The following is a 12,791-nucleotide window of genomic DNA, read 5'->3' as shown; positions in this document are numbered from 1 at the left end:
GCCTACCGTATTTTGAGACATGCGCCCTGAATAACTAGCTGGCCTTCATAGGGTACACCTCGTCCTTCTTGGAGTGCAACCAACGTCTTTAAGGACACCATGAATAGCTCGGTCTCCATGTGGTGTATCTCATCCCTGTTGGAGAATGCAGCCTACCGTATTTTGAGACATGCGCCCTGAATAACTAGCTGGCCTTCATAGGGTACACCTCGTCCTTCTTGGAGTGCAACCAACGTCTTTAAGGACACCATGAATAGCTCGGTCTCCATGTGGTAGAGCCCATCCCTGTTGGAGAATGCAGCCTACCGTATTTTGAGACATGCGCCCTGAATAACTAGCTGGCCTTCATAGGGTACACCTCGTCCTTCTTGGAGTGCAACCAACGTCTTTAAGGACACCATGAATAGCTCGATCTCCATGTGGCAGAGCCCATCCCTGTTGGAGAATGCAGCCTACCGTCTTTTGAGACATGCGCCCTGAATAACTAGGCTTTGGTACAATACACCTCGTTCTTCTTGAGTAAAACCTACGGACTCTCAGGACACCATGGCTAGGCCTTCATGTGGTGCATCTCAATCTTGTTAGAGAACAACCTACTGTCTTATGTGACACCTCGAAAAGCTGGAGAACAACCTACTGACTTCTAACAGCAGATTTGAAATGCCAGATGAAGCCTTGCATTCCTTGAACTGGGACAACCTGGATACATCCTTCAGCCAGATAGGCCTCTGCAAGATGTCAGAGGGACTGTGTTTGCCTTTTTTCTGGGGACAGCTGGAGCTGTCTTCAACTGGTTTCCCAAGCTTTCTAAAAACTCTTGGACTCAAATGGACAAATCACACTCCAGTATGTGATCATGTCTCATTCAGACAGGGATGCATGCAAAAATGAAGAGCTCACAAGAATAGAATTCAACAAGAATATCATGACATTTATTCGTCAAATAGACCATTTCAACAAGGTAATCAATAGCAATTGCACCAGAATCTGAGCCATTATTGTACAATGACTGTCAACGCATTCATCAAAAACTACACTCTGGATGCAGTGGATAGGCCTCAACCCACCCCTGTGAGGAAGCATGAATAGGATGACGTGACTTGATTATAATACATTCCCACACATAACCTTGCCTACCTATAGTACGACGACACCTATATCAAAGCATTTGAGAAGAACACATAATGATGATTTAAAATGGCAGTCAGCTGAACAACAGCTATCATGTGTTCAAAAAGGTTTTAGATAGCATTGGCTTAGACAAGGACTCTTTTGCCTGGAAAGTTGCACCAAAGAAATTAAAAGAGTTTAAAATAAAAACATTTTCCAAAAGAATTGGAGATAAAAGAACACATTGGAAATAAATGGTTCGAATCAAGATGACCTTGGGTTCAAGTTTCGATGTAAAGAGCCAGAAGTTTTAGTTCCTTGAACCTTCACCAAGAGCCATCTTGACCCTCAATGTATCAACATTGCTAAGCTTCTAGACAACGTGCAGCGAAGCCTATGGAGGCAATACTGCTGGAAGTTCAGAATGAATAAAAGCAGACGTTCTAAAAATCATCCTGGTCAAGCAAGAGATTCTTCATCACTGCTCTCTATCACCACATCGCTGTCCCTCTGATCCTCATGATAATCCTCATCAGAGTCACTACTCTCGCATGAATCAGAAACAGCTGCAGACACATGAAAAGGAGTTGTCGCTTTCAGATCTCTTGAAACGAAACCTGTCGCGCCAGAATTCTCTGGTTGTGGCACATTCTGAAGACAAGGTTTCTGAAAAATGGCACCAGTACCATTTGCCCCAAGTGCCAAATTTTGCCTTTTGCTGGAGCTTGTTTTTATATTTGCTGAATGTTGGCCTCGTTGCTCTGGTTTTTGCAATGCAGGAACAGCAGACGCCTTCTTTTCCGAAGCAGACGATTCCGATTTCAATAACTCTTTTTGTTCAACCTTTCCAGTTTTCATCAATACTTTCTCCAAAAGGTCTGTACTGAACTTTTTTTCCTGGACACCTTCATTTCGCAATGATTTCTCTGGAACAGGTCGCCCCGGTGAATTCCGACCTCTAGAACTCTGTTTTTTCTCCACATCGAACAAATTTGAAGTCATCCTCCGATCTTTATTATTGCTCTTTTTCCCTCCACCTTTGATAAATGTTTCGAAACTTAATGGAGGAATGTCACGATTGCCTTGTTTAGCAGACACTTTCTCTTCAACATGTTCAATATTCCTGTTCTCTCCAGCTACAGCGGGGTCTAACCGGTAACCAATTGGCATCTTCTTGAACCGACATTGACCTTGACTACCGCCAGACAAATTATTCCCACCGTTCCCAATATTCTCCTCAGAACTATCACAGTGCACATCCACATCATTTGATCTGTTAGTGTTATGGCAGTCTCTCCAAGCCCCTGGTCTTTCACTTCGATTGTTAGCCGAGCGCTTGCCACCTTTCCCATTGCCCATCCCAACAACCCACCCATCACGAGGCTCGACTAAATCACGATTGGAAACCTTCCGAGAAGTAGGTGTCGTTGTCATGACATCGTTATTTCTATCCCAGTCAGACAAACATCTTTTCTTTTGCTGATCATGGTGCTTAAAAGAGCCACCAGATAATTGTGATGGTGAATTTACATGAGGATCCCTTTGAATAACAGGCTCTTTTGTTCGTCGAGTTCCTCTCCTACGGACCTCGTCCAAATCTTGTCCAACAGGGTCACGTTTCATAGGCTTGCTAAGTGAAGCAGCCCCAGGCCAATCAGATGTATGAGTTTGGTACCACAGTCTCACAGAACGATTTTCTTCAAGGTTATTTTCCTCAGTCTGCAAATCGGTCATGGACATTGATCCATTATCAAATGTCACAACTTTGGACCAGGGGTATGATCCAGGAAGACCTTTTCCTGCCAAGTTCCTTCCTCCAACTGAAATCTCACGAGTGATAAAAGTAGCCTCAGGCATTTTCTGTTTATTCCCAACCAAATCCCATTCTGGCTGATTTGTTGAATTCACATTTTCACATCTAGAATACCATTGATGGAAACGACAATGGCCCATTCTCTGTAAACGCCTTGGCATCTTTTTGAACTGTTCCTGCCATGTCGGAGGAGGGCGTACTTTGGCTCGCTTCTCTGCTGTCCCTAGCTGACCATCGTCTGTGATAACCTTTGCCTCAATCTTCCCGTGACTCCCATTCAGGATCCAATCCAAATCTCGCCTTGGCATGTTGGAAACTACATTCCCAATAAACTTCTTCTGCAAATGAGGAGGAAGATTTCTGTACTGTCTCTGGGACATTGACCCACTTTCCTGGAAAGAACTTCCATCATGCCCCAAGTTTACCTCCCTGGTACAAGTATCATTTTCCATGACAAGCTCTGCCTCGATCATTCCTCGACTGCCCTGAACTGAATGATGCTGGCGTAGATTATCTGCAATAAACTTTTTCTGCAATCTTGGTGGCAAATTCTTGAATTGCCTTTGAGACATCGATGCTGGCAGTGGTTCAACCTGTTGTTGGTCATCTACTATTCGTACTTCACTTGGGACACTTTCAGAAATAATTTCAGCTTGAATTGTTCTTTGTTCATTGTTCATATCAGCAAAAGCTTGCTTCTGTAGACGAGGTGGAAGTTTGTTGATCTGCCTCCGTGAGATTGGGTACGAACCTGGTTCAGCGGGAGAGTCGTCTTCAGTAATAACTTCAGCCTCGATCCATTGAGGTTCACGGTGGACTGACTGGTCGTCCTGCAAACCATGTTGCTGCCGGTAAGCAGGGTAGGTACCAGATTTCTGAAACCTTGGCGGGATTTCATTCTGATGCACTCTTTCACCAGAGACTTTGGGGTTATCTTTAGACACAGGACGTTGATTCAAGGACCTTTTAGCTTTATTGTTTTTCCGTGGCTTGTAAACACTGTTCATGGCATCTATCACGTCCTGTTCTGGACTCGATGGCTTTTCCTGCTTCTTCACCTCAGCAGGTTTATTCACACTTGCAGGCACAATCAAGTTAACTTCTGATTTCTCGGACAGATCATTACTAAACTGAGCTGCGTCATTGTTTAGATTCTCGTTCTCTTCCTCCAACACAAATTGTTTCTCACCAGTAGTTTCCTTCACCCTACCAGGTTTTTCGTCATCTTGTAGATTTGCTTTCATCCAATGTTGTTCAACGAGTAATTTCAAAGCCCTTCCTCTACCCTTTCCATCACCAGAACGTGTTGAAGGTTTCTTGACCCCAGCTATCTTCGTAACTTCTGTAGTCTGCTTCACAAAAGAGGGGACAACGTTATCCGTTTTCAAGGCATGTCCATCCTGTACAATCATTTGGGGACTTGAAGAATGAGAGAAACCTGCAGCAGGTTCATATTGAATGCTAGTATTAGCTGGTGCAACAATGTCAGTGTTTTTACATGCAACAGGCTTTTGACTTAATGCTCTAGTACTGGCAGTGAGGGGTTCATCAAGTTCAGAACAAGTTTCTCGACTAGGTACAGCACCTACACCAGACACACTCGCAGGTTTGAGATCTTGCTTAGCACTAAGGTCAGAGCAGGGCGTACTCATTGATGTACTAGTAGAAACACAATGTACTGTGTCCCCAGTACTCACTGATGTACTAGTAACATGAGATTCATGACAATTGTCAGGACTGGGTTTACAGTTTGGAGTGAACACTGATGTACTTGCAATGGAAGGTTCAAGACTAGAACAAGGACTAGAGATAGATGTCATAGTGATTGAAGCCTCAACCATATCATCTAGCTCTCCCTCTAAACTGGGTTCAGGACATTGAGTAGGCACTGATGTACTAGTGACTAATAGTTTATCTACATCAGGCTCAAATCCAATTTGTCTATCCAATTTGGGATCGCTTCCACCAGACTTTTCTGAAGTTTTGCAATCCATAGAATCTAACACAGATTGTTCATTCAACTGTTCACCCTTTTTTAGAAACAAGGACACCTTTAGCCTAGATGACGACAGTCTGTGTATACTTGGCGGCTCTGTCATGAGTGAGCTTATCTGTTCAAGGCCAACTTCCCCAATGTTCATCCCACTTGCGCTAGTTTTACCTTTGACACTGGCGGGGGAGGTTCCAAGTTTACATACGATTGAGCCAAAGACGGACGTCTGTGTAAATGCGTTTTCACCAGTACCGTGCAGGATAGTTCCTAGCCGCTGAATAACGGAGCTGATCAAGGGTGTCTGAGTAGACCGAGAAACTTCAATACAAGTTGCGGCAGGCACTGCACAATCTCTTAATTGCTTATCAGAAGGCATCGATTTTTCGACAGAATTTTCCGTCGAGGCTATGTCGGGATTGCTTGATGACTCCCTCCTTGGTCCACCTTGAATTGGTTCCTCTGCTACTAAGGCACCATCAACATGGTCAATGCCACCCTTGGCTACCACTTCGTTTTTGTTCAGTCCAGCAGCACGATTGAGGGCCTTGGTTTCAGGAGTGACGGCACCCAAATCTGGAATGAAAAGGACATGACTAAATATTGTAAATCATCAGCCATTTATCTTTATTTAGTTAGAGTTGAAGTTCAGCTTTTTATATAGCACTTTTCCATTGACAGATCCTTGCCCAAAGAGACACGTCATCCCAGAGTATTCTGAGGGCTATAGGACTACTAAGCCCTCTAACTTGAAGCAAAAAGCTCTCAAACTTTTACCTTTCACGTACCTTGTGGAAGGCAGTCACTCCCAACTGGTTCATCAACCATAGGCTCCCTGGCGTTGTCTGTATCTGGCTCATCCAACACAGATTCCATGATGCTAGCTTCATCAGGTCTGACGCAATCTGGGAGATCACATCCAGTGTAGCACTTGTTGTCAACACAATACTTCAGTAGACTCACCCAGTACGGATCCTGAAATATAGGGGGGAAGAAACATGTGAAGAAGATGTTCATGTATCCCTATAATCAGCTTTACGTAGAAGTATCTGCTGTGTTATTCTGGACTCATGAGAGCAAACTACTAAGCATTTTTTTAACTAATTGACTTTGTATCCGAATTTTATCTTTACAAAATTCGGTCATACCTGTGCTAAGACATGAGGGTTCCCAATGATGACAAGAAGGGCCTGCGGACGGGTAATTGCTACATTGAATCTCTTGGGGTTGCTCAAGAATCCCAGGTTGAACTTCTGATCGAAGGCGACCAATCTGGAGTGTGATCGAACCTAAAACAAGAGATGGAGTCAAATGAATTTATGAATCTTGCCTGGAGACAGAACAACATGCTGAATGATTCACAGCTTGGTTACTAGCCTTATCAGGCTGCACAACAGTCCTTGTATTCATGCGTGTGTCCCATTCCCGTTTTTTAGTAAAGGTGCTTTACTGAGTTCTGATGGAGAGATCTTTTGGCGTACAGCGTAAACTGATTGGGAAACAAATCTCAAACTTACTGTCGATATAATCATCACAGGCCGCTCCTGACCTTGAAATTCTTCCACTGAGCCAACCTTGACCCTCTCCATGTCAAGCTTGTCAATAAGCAGACGTATCTTCTCCACTTGTTTCCTGTATGGCGTGATGATACCAATGTCGTCGTAAGAGAGATCGTGGATGTCTGAGCCGACTAGGGTCTGGAGGTAACGCATGACTTGCACAGCCTCTACAGGGTTGAACCAGGATGGACTGTTGCCCTCCCGAAGGTCCTCTCCCTAGGAAAAAAAAAAGAGAAAATGAAGTAAATTGAGAAGATTCAATGAACTAGTCTTCGTCTCAGCAGTTTAGTTAGGTTCTTTAGTTGAATGAACCAGTCCAAGTTTCACTAGGGTGAGTTGGGTTACGAAGAAAACACAAAGTTTGTGGCCAAGTCTAACCAAATCTTTCTGATTTGGTAGTTGGTCTACCTCTTGATCCCGAAAAGTAAAATTGGGTTCCTTTCTTGATGCGTTAGATACCCGGACACATTTGAGAACAGATGTCTCTTACCCTTATTCCATGGAAGATGAGAGGGAACCCGGGGTTTGGCAGTATGTCAATGTGACAGAGTCGTTCCCTCATTTGCTTGTCTGCACACATCTGTAGCTCATTGTGATAGAACAGCTGGGAAGGTAGGGTCATCAGGGCTGGGTGTGAGCGGTAGTTGTTGATCAGTTTTGTCACCTAAGAATAGGATCAATATAAGATGTGTACAAATCAAGTTGGGAAATGATCTTTGTTTATTGACAATGCTACTTCTTCCAGCACTTGACACTGATATTCCTGAATTCTTGGCTGAATCAGTCAAAGAAAAAGAGCTCTGAGCTTAGACATTCAAATCACAACACAAGGAGGGGTAGCTTGATCTTGCACTGTTATTGATCTGGGGGTCCTGCTAACAGAGGTGTCTACTGAGGGAGGTTTCAACGCATTTGTTAACTTACCAAGAATGGATCATAGCATCCATGCCCAGAAAACCTCTGCTCATCTCTCTGATACAATGGACGGTATATCAGCCTCTCTAACAACGATTCCTGAAGTCCATGTTTCACCGAATACTTCGACCGGAGGACGGGACCAAGCTGTAGCGGGTCACCAGCCAACACAGTCTGGCCACCAGCATTCGCAACCAAACTCAGTGCAACCAAGCACTCGGGTTCCGTGGCCTGTCCTGCCTCATCAACGAACGCATGTGTGAAGTGTCCAGGCACTAAACGTAATCCGTACAAACTTCCCGCAGTTGCACATGTACAGACGACAATCCTATGTCGGGCAACATGTTCCAAGTTGTCAGCGTACATGCTGTATGGTTGGATTATCTCGGGGATGACGTCCACGGTGCGTTGGAATGCATTCAAGCGTACCATGTCACCCTTACCAATTTTTGAGCTCAGGTGGAGTCTTTCAGCCTGAAAGAGAGGATATGTACGAATTAACATTAGATTTTTTACCAAATAGTTTTAACAAGACTACATGAATCACTTAATCACAGTTTGACCCTGACTTTATTTCACAATTTTGTCATATTTTCTTCACAACAGGACTTTATGATTCAACACATTTTGATTAATATCATCCTGGTCACAACAGACAATCCCTGGAGTGTCGAGTGGCAGCTACGAAGAGCACAAGCAGACGTCACCAAAGAGAGGAACTTAGTGGTGACCTGGCAGGGAATCAAACACAATCTCCAGACCATAAGGTCGACTCAAGCACTGTGCCAGCGCGACCCTCTTGCACTGACCTCAAACACTCACCAAAAGATCAGCTGCACTGTTGGACGGCGCACAGACCAACGTTCGACTCGAAGGCACATGATGAAACACTTGGAGTACTGCCTCAACAACCGTGACAGTCTTCCCAGTCCCTGGTGGACCGAAGAGTATATACGGCACTGGACGACACTGCCCACCAAGGATCCGTAGACATGCTGCTCTCTGTCTGTCATTCAGCAAAGAGTTGAAGAACGTGTGACTACCGGGTGCTTTGGTCTGCTTTCTCCTTGTGCTTGGTTTGTTTTGCTGTGCTGGTGATTTGACGACTTCTTTTACGGCTTCATTGATCGTACCGGTAACTTGAGATCTTTTTAGTTCGAGTTTGGTTGGGAAAAGGACTGAAATAGATTAGAAAGTTATCAGTTACTTCTGAAAGGTGGATCACAAAATTGAACTCGAGGGTTTTTTACAACTATCAGGATAGCCTTCATATTTCCAAGGGTAACCAAGGAGGAGAAAGTGCTACCAGTGAACCAGAACCATTCCAAACTCAGGCATCAAAGTGACGGATATTCGGTCTTAAAACTGACTTGCCCTCCAAGAACATGTGCCCAGAGTGATAAATCCACTGAAATGATACACAAGGGTTATAAAATATATGCACCACTTACTATCTTCTCCAAGCTTTTGGACAAAGTCAACACTCTGATGGCATCGTCTCAAAGAAGTGCGATTGAATGTGAACTCCACATTATAGTCCTGGCCAAGGTAGTCGGAATGGAAGCTCTGCTGGAACTTTAACAACACCTCGTCGTTGAGAACCTCATGGATGACGCCCTCATATTGCGGGCCCTCATCCTCTCCAGGCACAGACACACGGATCTTGTCACCAATGATTAAGGAGGGTCGGCCTTCTGCCAGACCAGGCACCTTGAGCGCAAGGAATTCAGCAACAGGACGGAGGCACACCTGAAATCGAATATTTGGAGTACAGTAAACCATGAAATCTAACAAGGCGCTCAATGCTTGTGATGACATCATTTTCAGGTTTCAGAGATTACTTCCAAACTTATATTCTATTCTTACCCTTTCCAAGTTGTACTCGTGTATGTCAATCTCCATCTGTATTTCCTCAAGATGGAGAAGCAGGGAGAACTTTTGAGAGTATGTAGAGAACATCAGGGGCTGAAAAACAGTGAGGAGAGCATTAGAGGATGAAAAACAGTGTGGAGGTCATTATGGAGACTGGTCTCTTTCCAGGGACCTACATGTAACAATCAAGTAAAGTACCTTGCTCAAGGTCACAATCGATGTCTACATCAGGTATCAAACCCATGATGTTCGGACAAGGAGTAAGACAACTAGCAGTCCCAAGCTCACCACACCTGCTATTCGGAGTCTTAGTCTCTCATATTGTGAGCATACTTTTCTTACCTTTTGGAGCACAGGGTAAAGAGCAACAGGATCTTCTCCATCATAAATACAGTCTCTAAGATCTGAAGGGACGAGGAATTGGGGAAGTCTATTTGGCAGCTGGATACTCTTATTGGCACTGAAATTGAAGGGAAAATATAAAAGTGATATTGGTAGGAGCTAATAAAAAGTTGGCACAATGAAATAATACTGAGTTCCAGCAAGTGGAAATAAAATGTTCCTGTATGATATGTCTGTATCGGTTCAGCCATACTTACAAAATAGGCCTTATTCCTGGCACGACCCAACCCTCTCCAGAAGACTTGCGTCTTATCTGCTCAGCCAGGCTATAACGATTTGTCCCTTGCCTCTGATACGGGGCGTTCGGCTCAAGGAACCGAGCAGTAGGGTCCTTTACTTCGACAGTCAGATAGCGTCCTATTTTGAAGCCTTCAAATTCGAAGACCAGAAGCTGCTTTTCCTGACCGAAATTCCTGTAATGATAGTAAGAATAATTCTTATACGTCATCATTGATCATGGCAAGAGGAGTGGTACAAATAGAAATTGACAGATATCAAAGCTTTTTCGAGATATGTCACTTACTTTGCATGACAATCAACGCTGACCGAGGCAGATATGGTCGGATCAAGAACAATCTTGTTGCCAGACGGCTCTTTACCAGATGGTGGGTTTTTCCCTGTTTCCTTCAACTCAGGTGGGTGGGCTGTGAACTGTGACATTACGTGACCATGGAAACGGACTTTAAGCAAAGTTTTGGGATGGTCACTCACATTGCTGAAATTGGAAACAGTTTCAATAAGTACTAGTACCAGATTTCATCTGATAAGCACGTGTATGTTTTTCAATGTCAAAGGTGCAGACATTTGGTAATGGTAACCCAAATATTTCATCTCAAAATATTTTCAGATGAAATCAATTTGAAAGTTTATACATTTTTATCGTTCAATACTAGACCACTATTCATTCTTGTAAATTTTTCTCTGCTAACTGGAGTTCTTAGTGAGAATGCGGTACCAACATAACTTGGTGGCACACTAGCATTCCTTCCTCATGACTGGCTGACAGGACAACACAGCAAACGAGCTGTTGATATCAAAGACCAGATCTTCATTTGATGACCATGTTTGGTTTAGTCAATGTTCGACAATTGTGCAATTTTTCTCACCGTATCCACAACTTCAAGGACTTCTGGTGACCGTTCATGAGCATCCCAAAATCAGCGGACTTTGTAACAAATACTCCATATTTGTCCTCGTCATCGAGTAGGGCTTTCATGAACTTTCCCTGCATGGGACTGACTGGTATACTGGGCATCTGGAGTAACCTGCAATGTCAGATTAAGGCAACAAAGATTTTACATTCTTTATCCAGACACAGAAAATACTCAGGAACTCTTTCCCGCCAGAGTTCCCCAATTGATTCTAAAGTCGAGGGAGTTCTACAAAACGCCTATGTCAAGCCCATTAGCCTTTTTTAATGGCAGTGTTCATTGTAACAACTCTGAATTTCCTTTGTACTGTTAACCGGCTTCCTACATTCTACAACAAACTAATTTCATCCGCACTTCAAATATGTCCATGCTTCTGGTAGACGCTTTAAAGTTGGATTTTTTACTTTATCTCACCTGGCAGGTGAATTCTGAAAAGAGGCTTTCATGATACTGATGGCCCGCCAGTTGCACTTCCCTTGGTTGCTTTCAATTGCTGTACACGACACTTTTTCACCCCTCCTAGTTCCGCAGTCACCAGCAATCTTACACGCATTGAAATAAACAAAAATATCTCTGTTGATATAGCCAATACCATTCTGTGAGCTGTTGATTTCACCTATGAAATCCTTGATGCGTAAAGGAGAAATCTTGGTGGCGTGGCATGTCCCATTCGTATTGTTCCTTTCCACATTGCATGTAACCCAGTCCCCCCTGAATGGGATGTAATCATCTGTCACAGTATGTCCGACAAATGGAATGTTATTGTTGATGACTCCTTCACTAGCTGATGCTCTGGTCACCATACCAACAACCACCTCCGAGACGACTTCAGGAACTTGTTTTCCATCTTCACTCTCATCAAGGTTTGGCTCATCATCCCAGGACATTCCAGTAACAACAGAGACTTGCTCTGCTTTCCATCCATCATCAGCTGATTTCCGACTCGCCAGAACATTCACAACATCACCAACTTTTGGCCTTCCACCTCCATAAACACAATCAAAGGTGAAGTAGATATCCTTGTTTATTATACCATAACCATTGTGTATGCTGGTTACCTTCCCTTGAGTTCCAAGGGAATTTTGTTCTGAAGTAGCCCCCTCAGCACTTGAAACAGTTGGTTCCTTCTCTTCTGCCTTGTCAGCAGCGTCTGCAGACCCCCAGAAGATGAAGCCTGCAGCTTTTGATATGGCACTGAACATCACTCAACAAAACTCTGAAATCTGAAAAAAAGACAACTTAAGTAATGAGTAACATAACAACAGTCAGTGAAGATGATTTACATCTTCAACCGGTAGCCTTCAATTCAACCAAGATACATGGTCAACAGGAAAAAACCAAACACATTCATTGGTCTAAAATGCATCTTCTTGTGTCTCATTCATCTTATTCTTAGGCCCTAATTAAGAAAAGAATCATATTGAATTTGGCTAATTCACAGGGCACGGCCAGGCCTCTGTCTCAGTGTCTGAATCTGATGGGGGGAGGGCGGGCGAGGGGGTTGATCCAGCAGCGGCTGGCAGCGGACATTTGTCTTGACTCTTGCTTGGCGCTGCTACAGCTTAAAGTGCTGTGGTAGGCCTACAGCCCTAGAAGCAGTGTCATCACTGGCGAAATCGACCAAAGTTTGCGAGGGGCTGAGTTTCGTCCAAAAATAGATCTGTTTACACACTACGGCAATGGCGTATTGCAGGTACATCATCATGTCAACGGGTCATTGTCGGACGTCAGTTCGCCAAGAAAACCAAAGGAATTGAAAGATTCATTGAACTCATCAACACATCATTAGTTTTCAGTGAAGTTCAACTGTATTCCTAGATAAATCACTTTGGTATATAGAGAGTAAAATTATGATTAACTCACGTTAAACATGTTAAAGTTTGAGTTCCGGGGAGGTTTCAGTACGTCGGTTTAGGGGCGCAATCACCTAGCGAGCAATTAATACACTAAGATTTCAGTGATTAACGTAATAGTTGCAA

At 43.7% G+C, this 12,791-nt stretch overlaps 1 protein-coding gene across 1 annotated transcript; it reads right to left on the bottom strand.

Annotated features, from left to right (window-relative positions):
* Window positions 1–910: 910 nt before the first annotated feature.
* LOC135491148 (uncharacterized) lies at window positions 911–12,714 on the bottom strand. Its single transcript, XM_064776833.1, has 15 exons — window positions 12,676–12,714; window positions 11,227–12,035; window positions 10,768–10,926; window positions 10,185–10,376; window positions 9,859–10,074; window positions 9,602–9,719; window positions 9,254–9,352; window positions 8,839–9,136; window positions 8,210–8,565; window positions 7,397–7,861; window positions 6,963–7,136; window positions 6,431–6,688; window positions 6,062–6,202; window positions 5,702–5,888; window positions 911–5,489 (listed from the first exon to the last, which is right to left on the bottom strand). Exons 2-15 carry the CDS (start codon window positions 12,012–12,014, stop codon window positions 1,570–1,572), a joined length of 7,371 nt encoding a protein of 2,456 aa, XP_064632903.1. The 5' UTR covers window positions 12,015–12,035; window positions 12,676–12,714; the 3' UTR covers window positions 911–1,569.
* Window positions 12,715–12,791: the final 77 nt, after the last annotated feature.

The sequence above is a fragment of the Lineus longissimus genome, chromosome 7, assembly GCF_910592395.1.
Source record: "Lineus longissimus chromosome 7, tnLinLong1.2, whole genome shotgun sequence".
NCBI lineage: Eukaryota > Metazoa > Nemertea > Pilidiophora > Heteronemertea > Lineidae > Lineus > Lineus longissimus.
Note: the sequence above shows the minus strand (reverse complement) of the source record. Positions and strands in the feature narration are given on the sequence as shown.